This window comes from Homalodisca vitripennis, chromosome 2 (assembly GCF_021130785.1).
Source record: "Homalodisca vitripennis isolate AUS2020 chromosome 2, UT_GWSS_2.1, whole genome shotgun sequence".
Classification (NCBI taxonomy): Eukaryota; Metazoa; Arthropoda; class Insecta; order Hemiptera; family Cicadellidae; genus Homalodisca; species Homalodisca vitripennis.
In genome coordinates, this window is record NC_060208.1 from 5,228,466 (window position 1) to 5,246,373 (window position 17,908).

The 17,908-nt window shown below is 41.1% G+C and overlaps 2 protein-coding genes across 3 annotated transcripts in view; both read left to right on the forward strand.

Annotated features, from left to right (window-relative positions):
- The window catches only part of LOC124353481 (tyrosine-protein kinase Src64B), a 151,192-nt gene that overhangs the window by 84,811 nt on the left and 48,473 nt on the right, over positions 1–17,908 (forward strand). The gene's annotated exons all lie outside the window — the stretch shown is intronic.
- On the forward strand, positions 4,441–7,128 carry LOC124353482. The gene is made up of 2 exons (XM_046803325.1): positions 4,441–4,966; positions 6,036–7,128. The coding sequence occupies exons 1-2, from the start codon at positions 4,556–4,558 to the stop codon at positions 6,522–6,524; spliced, it is 900 nt and encodes a 299-aa protein (XP_046659281.1). The 5' UTR covers positions 4,441–4,555; the 3' UTR covers positions 6,525–7,128.

The following is a 17,908-nucleotide window of genomic DNA, read 5'->3' on the forward strand; positions in this document are numbered from 1 at the left end:
TCGGTGTAACAGCTAGCTATATATCAAATAGCGGCTAGACCACACTGCACCCATATGGTACCCGTATATCAGTTCTACAGTTTACATCATAAATACTGATCGGTATTTTGTCTTCCCCTTGTAACTAGCAATACTAGTGGAACATTCAGTGGGGGAGTGAACACTATTGGTTGGCCGGTCTGTGTAACATCTAGCTATATATCAAATAGCGGCTAGACCACACTGCACCCATATGGTACCCGTATATCAGTTCTACAGTTTACATCATAAATACTGATCGGTATTTTGTCTTCCCCTTGTAACTAGCAATGCTAGTGGAACATTCAGTGGGGGAGTGAACACTATTGGTTGGCCGGTCGGTGTAACAGCTAGCTATATATCAAATAGCGGCTAGACCACACTGCACCCATATGGTACCCGTATATCAGTTCTACAGTTTACATCATAAATACTGATCGGTATTTTGTCTTCCCCTTGTAACTAGCAATACTAGTGGAACATTCAGTGGGGGAGTGAACACTATTGGTTGGCCGGTCTGTGTAACATCTAGCTATATATCAAATAGCGGCTAGACCACACTGCACCCATATGGCACCCGTATATCAGTTCTACAGTTTACATCATAAATACTGATTGGTATTTTGTCTTCCCCTTGTAACTAGCAATGCTGCTGGAACATTCAGTGGGGGAGTGAACACTATTGGTTGGCCGGTCGGTGTAACAGCTAGCTATATATCAAATAGCGGCTAGACCACACTGCACCCATATGGTACCCGTATATCAGTTCTACAGTTTACATCATAAATACTGATCGGTATTTTGTCTTCCCCTTGTAACTAGCAATACTAGTGGAACATTCAGTGGGGGAGTGAACACTATTGGTTGGCCGGTCTGTGTAACATCTAGCTATATATCAAATAGCGGCTAGACCACACTGCACCCATATGGTACCCGTATATCAGTTTTACAGTTTACATCATAAATACTGATCGGTATTTTGTCTTCCCCTTGTAACTAGCAATACTAGTGGAACATTCAGTGGGGGAGTGAACACTATTGGTTGGCCGGTCTGTGTAACAGCTAGCTATATATCAAATAGCGGCTAGACCACACTGCACCCATATGGTACCCGTATATCAGTTCTACAGTTTACATCATAAATACTGATCGATATTTTGTCTTCCCCTTGTAACTAGCAATACTAGTGGAACATTCAGTGGGGGAGTGAACACTATTGGTTGGCCGGTCTGTGTAACATCTAGCTATATATCAAATAGCGGCTAGACCACACTGCACCCATATGGTACCCGTATATCAGTTTTACAGTTTACATCATAAATACTGATCGGTATTTTGTCTTCCCCTTGTAACTAGCAATACTAGTGGAACATTCAGTGGGGGAGTGAACACTATTGGTTGGCCGGTCTGTGTAACAGCTAGCTATATATCAAATAGCGGCTAGACCACACTGCACCCATATGGTACCCGTATATCAGTTCTACAGTTTACATCATAAATACTGATCGGTATTTTGTCTTCCCCTTGTAATTTAGCATTGTTGCTTGAACACTGTAGTAGCGTTATATAAATTCTAGTCTTAATTGACGTATATTACAATTATAAGCGTTATGGATACAATCTTTGCTATCCTTGTGTTTTTATTCAAGATATTATGTAATTTCGTGATGTTTCTAACTCTTGAGTTAAAAGTCATTATTGGTCGTGAAGCTCGCTACGAATTTTGCATGTCCTATAACCACTGTCATGAAAAAATTTTACAAACTGATGTTTGTGATATACCTAATACTTGAGAAACATTTCTACAGACATGAGGATCTTCTACAGCAGAGTGTGAAATGTCAAGTGACAATTCTTCATTTGTAGCCGATTTTCGTCGCCAAGGTTTCGGGCAGTGTTTAACGCTGCCTATTTCCTGGAAACATTGGATTGTTTTTTGAACTCCTGATTTAGATACAGGGTTTGTTTCGATTGGTTTTCGATGTTAATTGCAAATGAGTTTCTACGTTTAAAACTTTTGAACCGCCACCCCAAAATCCCATTTTGGGGAAATGGGCAAAGTTGTCACAGTGACTAAAGAGTTCATTTATATTTCCTAGAAAGGTGTCCAAAGTTCCATCAAAAACTAAACCGAGCGTATCCGTACTACTTAACTCACACTGTCCCGAAGATTGGAGTATGCAGTGACAGGGTTGGTACTACTGTTATCCCTAAGAACCCTGAGTTACAGTATATGCTTGGGGTTATGGCGTACTAAACGTTTTGTCAACTGTTACTTGGATGAGTTCATTGCCACATATTGGTTAGTTTTTCATTTTTCTGTACGCTTAACCCTAAATATCCCTTAAGGCTTTTAACACTTGAAAAAGGTGGTGGGTTCCATTCATCAGGAAGGAGGTGGTGTAAACAGTAGTGTTCATTTTTAACACATATTATTCGAAAATCTGTTGTCCATTCAGATTACTGTCAATAATAAATAAACTTTAAACAGAGAATTTTGTCCATTCTGAAACAGTTGCTACATTTAAACTTGTACGAAGCCTTAAAACCTTGGTATTAGTTTGAAATCAAAATGTCTCTGCTTCTACTTAACTCCTTAGCGAGGACAGAGAAGTTACATGTAAGCCCACACATGTGGCCGCCGGAGAACAGTCAGGGCGAGTCGTAGAGGTAGAGTAGATGACAGAGAAGTTACATGTAAGCCCACACATGTGGCCGCCGGAGAACAGTCAGGGCGAGTCGTAGAGGTAGAGTAGATGACAGAGAAGTTACATGTAAGCCCACACATGTGGCCGCCGGAGAACAGTCAGGGGAGTCGTAGAGGTAGAGTAGATGACAGAGAAGTTACATGTAAGCCCACACATGTGGCCGCCGGAGAACAGTCAGGGCGAGTCGTAGAGGTAGAGTAGATGACAGAGAAGTTACATGTAAGCCCACACATGTGGCCGCCGGAGAACAGTCAGGGCGAGTCGTAGAGCTAGAGTAGATGACAGAGAAGTTACATGTAAGCCCACACATGTGGCCGCCGGAGAACAGTCAGGGTGAGTCGTAGAGGTAGAGTAGATGACAGAGAAGTTACATGTAAGCCCACACATGTGGCCGCCGGAGAACAGTCAGGGTGAGTCGTAGAGGTAGAGTAGATGACAGAGAAGTTACATGTAAGCCCACACATGTGGCCGCCGGAGAACAGTCAGGGTGAGTCGTAGAGGTAGAGTAGATGACAGAGAAGTTACATGTAAGCCCACACATGTGGCCGCCGGAGAACAGTTAGGGCGAGTAGTAGAGCTATAGTAGATATACGACTTAAATGCCGGAGTTCGATCAACCCGAGGCTAAATATATCCGGAAAGAGAGAGATTCCGTGGAATGTGACGGGGACTCGGACAGTGGTCGGCCGTGTAGATACTGGAACATCCTGTATGTCCTGGTGTGTAGATCAGTCGAGAGTCATCTTCAGGTCATAGGTAAGTTATCAAGTCATTAAAATGTCTTTCTATAATTTGAAATAAATAATTTTCAAAATAATTTTCAGATCCAAGTTCGTAAACGTTACTGTCATAACTTCTATTTTTAAAATGGCAGATAAAAAAAAGGTTATGACGTTTCCGTCGTATTGTTTTCAGCCTAAACTTAAGCAGTACGATTTATTACATACTAAACCACTGAAGTGTAAAATCGTCGGTTTTACGAGTGTGCTTTATATTTTTGAATATCCCCCGTTACCCATACCAAGTGGGTAGAAGACAGAGATGTAAACACTATTGATTAGGTTTTTTTGACGATTGTATTGTATTTATAAATACGTTTGCAGTACGATAAAATAAAGGACAACACCCTCAATCAAAGAAGTGTGGTGAAAATTATTACTTCGTAGTTCCTTAATAAAAATTTGTTACTTACTTTAGAAGTAAAACCCAAGTATTAGTACTTTATATTTTATGGTATATTAGCTTAATCGTTCCGTAAATAAGCATATAGATAAATTATTTTTTGGGTGAAATTAATTTATGGTAATTTTTATTCATATTTATGTTTATTTTACAAGGAACTAGCATATATTTCTTGAGAGAAAGTAGAGAAAGACCATTTAGTAACGTAGAAGGTGTTTTATCCAGGACCAGGTATTTTATTGTTGAACTTTTATTTATTTATTGCTGATTTTTAATTTATTGTTAACTTGTTATTATTGTTGGGGTTTTATCGATTTACCTTAAAGATAGACTGCTGCCTTAAAGGGCCCCATACACCTGCGAGTCTGGCTCGCGAGCCTGGCTCGCCGAGCTTAGAAACGGACCAAATCCGTCAGTGTATGGACAATAAAGAGCCGAGCCGAGTCAAATTCAGGCGAGCCGAGCCGGATCCGCCACTGCTTGCCGTGCGGCTCGAGTATCAGTTCGCCAGTGTATGGCTCATTACGGATCGGACTCGTGCCCCCACCACCGAAAAATCTGTTCATTCCGTTTTCACTACTGCAGGCCAAACGTTACGCACCACTCGTTTCGCAAAGGTTAAGGTGTTTTGTTTGTTTTGAGTGAACATGGCTGACTCCAAGTTATTTATGAGCCCTGATTTTTTAACAACATTCATTGAAGAGTATCGAAATTTGCCGTGTTTGTGGAAGGTACGAAGTGCGGAGTATTCCAACAAGTTTAAACGGGATACTGCCTGGGAACATCTCCTCCAAATTACGAAAGAAAAAATTCCGAATGCAGAAACTAACTTTGTAAAAAGGAAAGTTGATAATCTTAGGGCAGCATTCAGGAAGGAAATGAGGAAGGTTCGTGACAGCACGAGAAGCGGAGCTTCCGCAGATGATACGTACACCCCAACTCTGTGGTATTTCGAGCTCATGAAGTTCACCGCAGAGCAGGAGCAGCCTCGAAAGACCAAGAGCAATTTGGACGAGGACGAAGAAAATATTATTGAAGAGGAAGGCAGTATTGTTGAGGTAAGTCTGTAATAACTGTTTAAAATATTGTGACAAGTTTATTAATACAGATATTAATACATATTAATGTTATTAACGACTTATCATAAAACAATAACTAATTTCAACAGTTAGTGCATGTGTGTATCTTTAAAAGTTTAATTTTTTGTCACCATTCTGTCTTGAAAGGGAACCTTTCCTGGCCCATTGAGATATTTCACATATTCATCTCGACTTTCACAAGCTTCCTTTGCAGCTGTTGTTGTGTAGGATCTGCGAAGCGTGTGAAAACACCTTTCAGGTTGATCATTTCTCCAGTCACTTGCAATGACACTGGCGCTTTCTATATCTTCCTTGTCTAGCATTGAACTAGGCGTATACTCCGCTCTGTTGTTTGCCCGGAGAAAATTATGTAGAACCACGCAAGCTAGCACAATATCATCTACTTTTGAAGGGTGAAGATTGATAGTTGTATGAAGAATGCGAAATCTAGAAGCTAACACACCAAACGCGTTTTCCACACACCTTCTCGCTCGTGATAGCCTGTAGTTAAAAATTTTTCTTTCATATGTTAATTTTTCTCGAGGGAAAGGTTTTAGTAGATTTTTTCGAAGTGAAAAAGCTTCATCAGCAATAAAAACAAAATTCATATTATACACTGTATTTTCTTCCTTAGGAAGGTCTAATTCACCATATTTCAATTTATTATAAAATGTAGTCTCTTCTATTACCCCTCCATCTGAAACTCGTCCGTTGCAGCCGACATCTACCATAATAAAATTGAGATTTGCATCTACAACCGCTAGTAATACTACACTGTGGTATCCTTTATAGTTGAAGTAGTACGAACCTTCTTCAGCTGGTTTTACAATGCTCACGTGTTTTCCATCAATAGCACCCCCACAATTTGGAAAGTGCCACAAAGATTCAAATTCTTTAGCGATTTTTTGCCATTCCTCGCACGAAGATGGAAACTGAAACCAAACACAATGTATTTAGATTAGGTTATGTGAATGCTCTTAGTACATAGAGTTTGCTTTACCATAATTCCAGTAGCGCCGATCTATTAATATTTCGTTTTCTTTTATAGGAGGAATTAAACGAAGGAGATGTGAACAATGGTGATAACGAACAAACTTTGAATAGGGGTTCTCCGTCTACAGCTGCAAAAAGAAGAAAAACTTCGCCAAAAAAGAAGAAAACCAAAAATGATAGAGCTGAAGAGGAACGGCGCCAGCGTAAGGCTATTCTAGAAAAGGCTTCCGCTGTACTTAATCAACCCGAGGACGACTACAACGACCTAGGTAAAACGTATGCAGCGAAATTGCGCCGCATGCCTGCTTCCCAAAGAGACATTGCGGACAAGTTGATAACTGATGTTCTTTTCAAAGGGCTGCAGAACAATTTAACAAATTCCACAGTTATTATGGATTATGGATATTCAACTACTAGTTCCTGGCGTGTGAGAGATACACCTTCTCCTTATGGTACCTCAAATAATTCAACTTACACCACATCTTCGACTCCTGAACAAGCGAACTATCCAATGCAATCTCAAGAAGATTATGCTTTCTTCTGATAACTTTTCTTTGTTTGTTTAATTTCGTTTTCCGTTTAGTCCTGGTCAGCGTTTATCTTTGAATCCACAGCCCGTTACTATTTTATGTTTGTAGCCAATGGAATATTTATTGTTAAATTGATCATGACGATGTCGATTGCCAACCAATTGTCTAGAGACAAATAACATTTCTGATTGACAAACAAATGACACTGATATTAGCACTCGTGTTGCAGACATTTATTATATTAATTACTCTTTATAATGTCAGATCAATATAAAGTTGTCGGTACAGAGTAATATTCAATTACTACACCAGATCAATGACGGGCGGCCGTATGTATGTCGACCGCGCTGCGCCACTCCGCTCGTGTTGTTGCTTCATTGGATCGATTTATACTCGTTTATATTATCTGTCCGTGTCTCTACTGTCTTGCTCCGATCTTATAAACATTTACATCATTTCTGCAGTGTGTACAGGCGGCCGTGTGTATATCGACCGCGCTGCGCCAATCCGCTCGTGTTGTTGCTTCATTGGATCGATTTATACTCGTTTATATTATCTGTCCGTGTCTCTACTGTCTTGCTCCGATCTTATAAACATTTACATCATTTCTGCAGTGTGTACAGGCGTCCGTGTGTATATCGACCGCGCTGCGCCACTCCGCTCGTGTTGTTGCTTCATTGGATCGATTTATACTCGTTTATATTATCTGTCCGTGTCTCTACTGTCTTGCTCCGATCTTATAAACATTTACATCATTTCTGCAGTGTGTACAGGCGGCCGTGTGTATATCGACCGCGCTGCGCCACTCCGCTCGTGTTGTTGCTTCATTGGATCGATTTATACTCGTTTATATTATCTGTCCGTGTCTCTACTGTCTTGCTCCGATCTTATAAACATTTACATCATTTCTGCAGTGTGTACAGGCGGCCGTGTGTATATCGACCGCGCTGCGCCACTCCGCTCGTGTTGTTGCTTCATTGGATCGATTTATACTCGTTTATATTATCTGTCCGTGTCTCTACTGTCTTGCTCCGATCTTATAAACATTTACATCATTTCTGCAGTGTGTACAGGCGGCCGTGTGTATATCGACCGCGCTGCGCCACTCCGCTCGTGTTGTTGCTTCATTGGATCGATTTATACTCGTTTATATTATCTGTCCGTGCCTCTACTGTCTTGCTCCGATCTTATAAACATTTACATCATTTATGCAGTGTGTACAGGCGGCTGCTTTTGCGTTTCTATTTCCTCTTTCAGGCATCGTCTCGAAAACTTTCGAATTGGTCCATTTCAAATCAGAATAATACAGTAAGTTTACAATGACAGTTGTACAAGACACTAGTGTCGCCTGTTGTGTTTTTCTGGAAATTATCGCCGTTCGTCGTGGAAAGGACAGAATTTTTTAAATAACCGAGCAAATGTGAATTTTGTTTTCAAATATAATTTAAATAAAACGATAGACATGAACTCGCTGTTGCAGTGTAGCCTATAATAGGTTTCTCGTCAATAAATGAGCAATCGAATCGTGTAACAACTGTATCGCAAAGAAAAACAAAGATTTAAATTGCAATGTTAGCTGAAAGAAGAGGAATAATGATCAAAGAAACCGCGGTCTGCAGAGTTGTCTAAATAAGGTTTAAGGGCCCTGGCAGAGGATACGATGAAACCGAGTATTAAAGTGGTGGGGGGAGGGGGAGACCGGCCCGGGGTTGTAGGATTAACTTTTAATTAATTTTTTACGAACATTATTCTTATTGGGTTATATAACTGCGTTCTTTATTTACTTTGCTAATAATAGCTTTTAATCTTCTGGTATTAACAGCCAACTTACTTTCAAACTGTATAAACCTTATCAGGCTCGATGAATACAGCGATGCTTCAAAATAAAATAATATATTAAATGTGGGTATGTAAGTGAACAAGGATTTAGTAAAGTGCAGAACTAGTTTCCAGCCTGTGTAACGACAGTATTGAAACAAATCTGAACCATTACAAACCACCAAGAAAACGTCTTAAGAACCGTAAGGTTAAACATATTGCAGTTTAGCTATTAAACGAAAGCAACGTATATGAGTTATGTGAAACAAAACAAAAAATAAGAGGTGCTATTAAAAAACAAAATTGTTGAAATATCTAAGAAAGTTAGCAGTTATTTTTTTAAACTTTGTGTAATTGTTTTGAAACGTAACTATGCAAAGTGAGACGTTGGCAAGTTGACCTGCCAAACCCAGATGACGCGGATATGTAAACGATAAGAGAGTAGGGGGGGGGCTGAAGCCTGACAGCGTACCCTCTCGCAGGCACCCCTGTGCTTGAACCGTACTTCTCTGCTATTAAATTTGACACGGGGCGGCAGGAACACTTGGACTCGAGTTTCACACAGTTGGTATGTTTCATTAGCCGGACCTTCTATGCTTCTGTATCTAGTCAAGCACGGTAAAGTAAGCAAGAGTAGCAACAATATTCAGGGCGGTTACACCAGCACACTTCCACAATCACGAACTATCACTTTCTGTGCTTCTGTATCTAGTCAAGCACGGTAAAGTAAGCAAGAGTAGCAACAATATTCAGGGCGGTTACACCAGCACACTTCCACAATCACGAACTATCACTTTCTGTGCTTCTGTATCTAGTGAAGCACGGTAAAGTAAGCAAGAGTAGCAACAATATTCAGGGCGGTTACACCAGCACACTTCCACAATCACGAACTATCACTTTCTGTGCTTCTGTATCTAGTGAAGCACGGTAAAGTAAGCAAGAGTAGCAACAATATTCAGGGCGGTTACACCAGCACACTTCCACAATCACGAACTATCACTTTCTGTAGTTGTGTATCTAGTCAAGCACGGTAAAGTAAGCAAGAGTAGCAACAATATTCAGGGCGGTTACACCAGCACACTTCCACAATCACGAACTATCACTTTCTGTGCTTCTGTATCTAGTGAAGCACGGTAAAGTAAGCAAGAGTAGCAACAATATTCAGGGCGGTTACACCAGCACACTTCCACAATCACGAACTATCACTTTCTGTAGTTGTGTATCTAGTCAAGCACGGTAAAGTAAGCAAGAGTAGCAACAATATTCAGGGCGGTTACACCAGCACACTTCCACAATCACGAACTATCACTTTCTGTAGTTGTGTATCTAGTCAAGCACGGTAAAGTAAGCAAGAGTAGCAACAATATTCAGGGCGGTTACACCAGCACACTTCCACAATCACGAACTATCACTTTCTGTGCTTCTGTATCTAGTGAAGCACGGTAAAGTAAGCAAGAGTAGCAACAATATTCAGGGCGGTTACACCAGCACACTTCCACAATCACGAACTATCACTTTCTGTAGTTGTGTATCTAGTCAAGCACGGTAAAGTAAGCAAGAGTAGCGACAATATTCAGAGCGGTTACACCAGCACACTTCCACAATCACGAACTATCACTTTCTGTAGTTGTGTATCTAGTCAAGCACGGTAAAGTAAGCAAGAGTAGCAACAATATTCAGGGCGGTTACACCAGCACACTTCCACAATCACGAACTATCACTTTCTGTAGTTGTGTATCTAGTCAAGCACGGTAAAGTAAGCAAGAGTAGCAACAATATTCAGGGCGGTTACACCAGCACACTTCCACAATCACGAACTATCACTTTCTGTAGTTGTGTATCTAGTCAAGCACGGTAAAGTAAGCAAGAGTAGCAACAATATTCAGGGCGGTTACACCAGCACACTTCCACAATCACGAACTATCACTTTCTGTGCTTCTGTATCTAGTGAAGCACGGTAAAGTAAGCAAGAGTAGCAACAATATTCAGGGCGGTTACACCAGCACACTTCCACAATCACGAACTATCACTTTCTGTAGTTGTGTATCTAGTCAAGCACGGTAAAGTAAGCAAGAGTAGCGACAATATTCAGAGCGGTTACACCAGCACACTTCCACAATCACGAACTATCACTTTCTATGCTTCTGTATCTAGTGAAGCACGGTAAAGTAAGCAAGAGTAGCGACAATATTCAGAGCGGTTACACCAGCACACTTCCACAATCACGAACTATCACTTTCTGTGCTTCTGTATCTAGTGAAGCACGGTAAAGTAAGCAAGAGTAGCAACAATATTCAGGGCGGTTACACCAGCACACTTCCACAATCACGAACTATCACTTTCTGTAGTTGTGTATCTAGTCAAGCACGGTAAAGTAAGCAAGAGTAGCGACAATATTCAGAGCGGTTACACCAGCACACTTCCACAATCACGAACTATCACTTTCTGTGCTTCTGTATCTAGTGAAGCACGGTAAAGTAAGCAAGAGTAGCAACAACATTCAGAGCGGTTACACCAGCACACTTCCACAATCACGAACTATCACTTTCTGTAGTTGTGTATCTAGTCAAGCACGGTAAAGTAAGCAAGAGTAGCAACAATATTTAGGGCGGTTACACCAGCACACTTCCACAATCACGAACTATCACTTTCTGTAGTTGTGTATCTAGTCAAGCACGGTAAAGTAAGCAAGAGTAGCGACAATATTCAGAGCGGTTACACCAGCACACTTCCACAATCACGAACTATCACTTTCTGTGCTTCTGTATCTAGTGAAGCACGGTAAAGTAAGCAAGAGTAGCAACAATATTCAGGGCGGTTACACCAGCACACTTCCACAATCACGAACTATCACTTTCTGTTTTTGGAATATGGATAAACATTTCTTACCCAACTTTTATACGGATAGTTTATGGCGCTCCTAGAAAAATAAATACAAATAAATAATAAATAATTTTACTGGTTTCGTCATAATATACAATAATCATAAATTAGCTGGATTAGAAACTTGCAAACCTCTCATCGCCTCATGTTATAGAAAGGTTGAAGTGATGTGTTTAACATTTGGCACGCGAATGCCGCATCCCTCGAGTGTGAGCATTGTTTTCAATATGCTCGGCCAGGCGTGCAGGCAGGCAGGGCGGCTCCTCCTGTGAGGGCGCTGGGCCGTGGCGAGCCGGGCATCTCTCGCGTGCCGTGTTCCCTCCAAGAAGCCGTACTTTTCCTACCTTAATACAAACAACTTGGTCGAAATATACGCGGTTTAGTGCTCAACTCCTGTAGGAGGATGAAACTAAACTTTTCTTCCCTTTAGAAGGTGTTCTGTCTATTGTTCAGTGATTTACCGAGTTCCCACCTCGAAGTGTTGTAGACCGCTATCATCCCAACTGTCGACTTTATTGGATGACGACTTGTCCGTAGCTGGAGAACTTCACGGATTGTATAATCGATACCTACACTTTTATATTCAGATTATTCACTGAGTCTCACAAGACACAAGACACAGTTGGCTTTGTCGTGTAAAGAAAGCTATACGTTACAGTTCGTTCGATAACTACAAGGTCAAGAGACGACTTGTGTGTAGCTGGAGAACTTCACGGATTGTATAATCGATATCTACACTTTTATATTCAGATTATTTACTGAGTCTCACAAGACAGAGTTGGCTTTGTCGTGTAAAGAAAGCTATACGTTACAGTTCGTACGATAACTACGGGGTCAAGAGACGACTTGTGTGTAGCTGGAGAACTTCACGGATTGTGTAATCGATACCTACACTTTTATATTCAGATTATTTACTGAGTCTCACAAGACAGAGTTGGCTTTGTCGTGTAAAGAAAGCTATACGTTACAGTTCGTTCGATAACTACAAGGTCAAGAGACGACTTGTGTGTAGCTGGAGAACTTCACGGATTGTATAATCGATACCTACACTTTTATATTCAGATTATTTACTGAGTCTCACAAGAAAGAGTTGGCTTTGTCGTGTAAAGAAAGCTATACGTTACAGTTCGTACGATAACTACGGGGTCAAGAGACGACTTGTGTGTAGCTGGAGAACTTCACGGATTGTGTAATCGATACCTACACTTTTATATTCAGATTATTCACTGAGTCTCACAAGACACAAGACACAGTTGGCTTTGTCGTGTAAAGAAAGCTATACGTTACAGTTCGTTCGATAACTACAAGGTCAAGAGACGACTTGTGTGTAGCTGGAGAACTTCACGGATTGTATAATCGATATCTACACTTTTATATTCAGATTATTTACTGAGTCTCACAAGACAGAGTTGGCTTTGTCGTGTAAAGAAAGCTATACGTTACAGTTCGTACGATAACTACAAGGTCAAGAGACGACTTGTCCGTAGCTGGAGAACTTCACGGATTGTATAATCGATACCTACACTTTTATATTCAGATTATTCACTGAGTCTCACAAGACACAAGACACAGTTGGCTTTGTCGTGTAAAGAAAGCTATACGTTACAGTTCGTTCGATAACTACAAGGTCAAGAGACGACTTGTGTGTAGCTGGAGAACTTCACGGATTGTATAATCGATATCTACACTTTTATATTCAGATTATTTACTGAGTCTCACAAGACAGAGTTGGCTTTGTCGTGTAAAGAAAGCTATACGTTACAGTTCGTACGATAACTACGGGGTCAAGAGACGACTTGTGTGTAGCTGGAGAACTTCACGGATTGTGTAATCGATACCTACACTTTTATATTCAGATTATTTACTGAGTCTCACAAGACAGAGTTGGCTTTGTCGTGTAAAGAAAGCTATACGTTACAGTTCGTTCGATAACTACAAGGTCAAGAGACGACTTGTGTGTAGCTGGAGAACTTCACGGATTGTATAATCGATACCTACACTTTTATATTCAGATTATTTACTGAGTCTCACAAGAAAGAGTTGGCTTTGTCGTGTAAAGAAAGCTATACGTTACAGTTCGTACGATAACTACGGGGTCAAGAGACGACTTGTGTGTAGCTGGAGAACTTCACGGATTGTGTAATCGATACCTACACTTTTATATTCAGATTATTCACTGAGTCTCACAAGACACAAGACACAGTTGGCTTTGTCGTGTAAAGAAAGCTATACGTTACAGTTTGGACAATAACTACGGGGTCAAGAGACGACTTGTGTGTAGCTGGAGAACTTCACGGATTGTATAATCGATACCTACACTTTTATATTCAGATTATTCACTGAGTCTCACAAGACACAGTTGGCTTTATCGTGTAAACATAGCTATACGTTACAGTTCGTACAATAACATGTGGGTCAAGAGACGACTTGTGTGTAGCTGGAGAACTTCACGGATTGTATAATCGATACCTACACTTTTATATTCAGATTATTCACTGAGTCTCACAAGACACAAGACACAGTTGGCTTTGTCGTGTAAAGAAAGCTATACGTTACAGTTTGGACAATAACTACGGGGTCAAGAGACGACTTGTGTGTAGCTGGAGAACTTCACGGATTGTATAATCGATACCTACACTTTTATATTCAGATTATTTACTGAGTCTCACAAGACAGAGTTGGCTTTGTCGTGTAAAGAAAGCTATACGTTACAGTTCGTTCGATAACTACAAGGTCAAGAGACGACTTGTGTGTAGCTGGAGAACTTCACGGATTGTATAATCGATACCTACACTTTTATATTCAGATTATTCACTGAGTCTAACAAGACACAGTTGGCTTTGTCGTGTAAAGAAAGCTATACGTTACAGTTTGGACAATAACTACGGGGTCAAGAGACGACTTGTGTGTAGCTGGAGAACTTCACGGATTGTATAATGTTACACTTTTATATTCAGATTATTCACTGAGTCTCACAAGACACAGTTGGCTTTATCGTGTAAACATAGCTATACGTTACAGTTCGTACAATAACATGTGGGTCAAGAGACGACTTGTGTGTAGCTGGAGAACTTCACGGATTGTATAATCGATACCTACACTTTTATATTCAGATTATTCACTGAGTCTCACAAGACACAAGACACAGTTGGCTTTGTCGTGTAAAGAAAGCTATACGTTACAGTTCGTTCGATAACTACAAGGTCAAGAGACGACTTGTCCGTAGCTGGAGAACTTCACGGATTGTATAATCGATATATTCAGATTATTCACTGAGTCTCACAAGACACAAGACACAGTTGGCTTTGTCGTGTAAAGAAAGCTATACGTCACAGTTCGTACGATAACTACGGGGTCAAGAGACGACTTGTGTGTAGCTAGAGAACTTCACGGATTGTGTAATCGATACCTACACTTTTATATTCAGATTATTCACTGAGTCTCACAAGACACAAGACACAGTTGGCTTTGTCGTGTAAAGAAAGCTATACGTTACAGTTCGGACAATAACTACAGGGTCAAGAGACGACTTGTGTGTAGCTGGAGAACTTCACGGATTGTATAATCGATACCTACACTTTTATATTCAGATTATTCACTGAGTCTCACAAGACACAAGACACAGTTGGCTTTGTCGTGTAAAGAAAGCTATACGTTACAGTTCGTACGATAACTACGGGGTCAAGAGACGACTTGTGTGTAGCTGGAGAACTTCACGGATTGTATAATCGATACCTACACTTTTATATTCAGATTATTCACTGAGTCTAACAAGACACAGTTGGCTTTGTCGTGTAAAGAAAGCTATACGTTACAGTTCGTACGATAACTACGGGGTCAAGAGACGACTTGTGTGTAGCTGGAGAACTTCACGGATTGTATAATCGATACCTACACTTTTATATTCAGATTATTCACTGAGTCTAACAAGACACAGTTGGCTTTGTCGTGTAAAGAAAGCTTTACGTTACAGTTCGGACAATAACTACGGGGTCAAGAGACGACTTGTGTGTAGCTGGAGAACTTCACGGATTGTATAATCGATACCTACACTTTTATATTCAGATTATTCACTGAGTCTCACAAGACACAAGACACAGTTGGCTTTGTCGTGTAAAGAAAGCTATACGTTACAGTTCGTACAATAACATGTGGGTCAAGAGACGACCAGGTCGACTTCCGGTGCCTGGCACGCCGCAGGAGGATCCATCCACGTTGACACTATTCTCTTATCACTCAGTGAGTGGCGGAGTGTGGATGTGACACGTGTCGGGACATGCTCACACACACCTCAGAGTGACATCCTCCTACAACAGCCCCTCACGTCTTCCGGTGGGAGAACCACGGATATACAAATTCGATATCGAGTGTGATTTTTGTTATGAATTAAACGTGCGTCTTCCCAAACTACAATATTAGGCTCGTGAACATTTATTCTTCATGTCGACGGATGCTAGCAACAGAACACTACTTATTATAGTAATGTGCATTACTGGATGCTGGACAAAGAAGAGTAACACACGTTCAGTAATGTACTCAGCAGCTAGGCGAGTGTGAGCAATGGAGATGGTACCGTACACTTGAGTAGTTCACATTAATTACGTGTCCACCTGTACACACTCGCCTAGCTGCTGAGTACATTACTGAACGTTTACTGCGGTGACAATCGCTAAGAAACTCACGTTGACTAGTGTACAAGTTGACACGTAATTAATGTGAACTACTCAAGTGTACGGTACCAATCTCCATTACTCACACTCGCCTAGCTGCTGAGTACATTACTGAACGTTTACTACTCTGTCACGGTGCTACATATGATAGTTGGTGACAAGGTGACAATCGCTAGGAAACTCACGTTGACTAGTGTACAAGTTGACACGTAATTAATGTGAACTACTCAAGTGTACGGTACCAATCTCCTTTGCTCACACTCGCCTAGCTGCTGAGTACATTACTGAACGTTTACAACTCTGTCACGGTGCTATATGATAGTTGGTGACAAGGTGACAATCGCTAGGAAACTCACGTTGACTAGTGTACAGGTTGACACGTAATTAATGTGAACTACTCGAGTGTACGGTACCAATCTCCATTACTCACACTCGCCTAGCTGCTGAGTACATTACTGAACGTTTACAACTCTGTCACGGTGCTATATGATAGTTGGTGACAAGGTGACAATCGCTAGGAAACTCACGTTGACTAGTGTACAGGTTGACACGTAATTAATGTGAACTACTCAAGTGTACGGTACCAATCTCCATTACTCACACTCGCCTAGCTGCTGAGTACATTACTGAACGTTTACAACTCTGTCACGGTGCTACATATGATAGTTGGTGATAAGGTGACAATCGCTAGGAAACTCACGTTGACTAGTGTACAGGTTGACACGTAATTAATGTGAACTACTCGAGTGTACGATACCAATCTCCATTACTCACACTCGCCTAGCTGCTGAGTACATTACTGAACGTTTACAACTCTGTCACGGTGCTACATATGATAGTTGGTGACAAGGTGACAATCGCTAGGAAACTCACGTTGACTAGTGTACAGGTTGACACGTAATTAATGTGAACTACTCAAGTGTACGGTACCAATCTCCATTACTCACACTCGCCTAGCTGCTGAGTACATTACTGAACGTTTACAACTCTGTCACGGTGCTACATATGATAGTTGGTGACAAGGTGACAATCGCTAGGAAACTCACGTTGACTAGTGTACAGGTTGACACGTAATTAATGTGAACTACTCGAGTGTACGGTACCAATCTCCATTACTCACACTCGCCTAGCTGCTGAGTACATTACTGAACGTTTACAACTCTGTCACGGTGCTACATATGATAGTTGGTGACAAGGTGACAATCGCTAGGAAACTCACGTTGACTAGTGTACAGGTTGACACGTAATTAATGTGAACTACTCGAGTGTACGGTACCAATCTCCATTACTCACACTCGCCTAGCTGCTGAGTACATTACTGAACGTTTACAACTCTGTCACGGTGCTACATATGATAGTTGGTGACAAGGTGACAATCGCTAGGAAACTCACGTTGACTAGTGTACAGGTTGACACGTAATTAATGTGAACTACTCGAGTGTACGGTACCAATCTCCATTACTCACACTCGCCTAGCTGCTGAGTACATTACTGAACGTTTACAACTCTGTCACGGTGCTACATATGATAGTTGGTGACAAGGTGACAATCGCTAGGAAACTCACGTTGACTAGTGTACAGGTTGACACGTAATTAATGTGAACTACTCGAGTGTACGGTACCAATCTCCATTACTCACACTCGCCTAGCTGCTGAGTACATTACTGAACGTTTACAACTCTGTCACGGTGCTACATATGATAGTTGGTGACAAGGTGACAATCGCTAGGAAACTCACGTTGACTAGTGTACAGGTTGACACGTAATTAATGTGAACTACTCGAGTGTACGGTACCAATCTCCATTACTCACACTCGCCTAGCTGCTGAGTACATTACTGAACGTTTACAACTCTGTCACGGTGCTACATATGATAGTTGGTGACAAGGTGACAATCGCTAGGAAACTCACGTTGACTAGTGTACAGGTTGACACGTAATTAATGTGAACTACTCGAGTGTACGGTACCAATCTCCATTGCTCACACTCGCCTAGCTGCTGAGTACATTACTGAACGTTTACAACTC

Coding starts and splice junctions, on each gene's coding strand:
- LOC124353482 (XM_046803325.1), top strand. CDS start 4,556: ATGGCTGACTCCAAGTTATTTATGAGCCCTGATTTTTTAACAACATTC. Junction 4,967..6,035: donor AGGAAGGCAGTATTGTTGAG/GTAAGTCTGTAA, acceptor TTTCTTTTATAG/GAGGAATTAAACGAAGGAGA.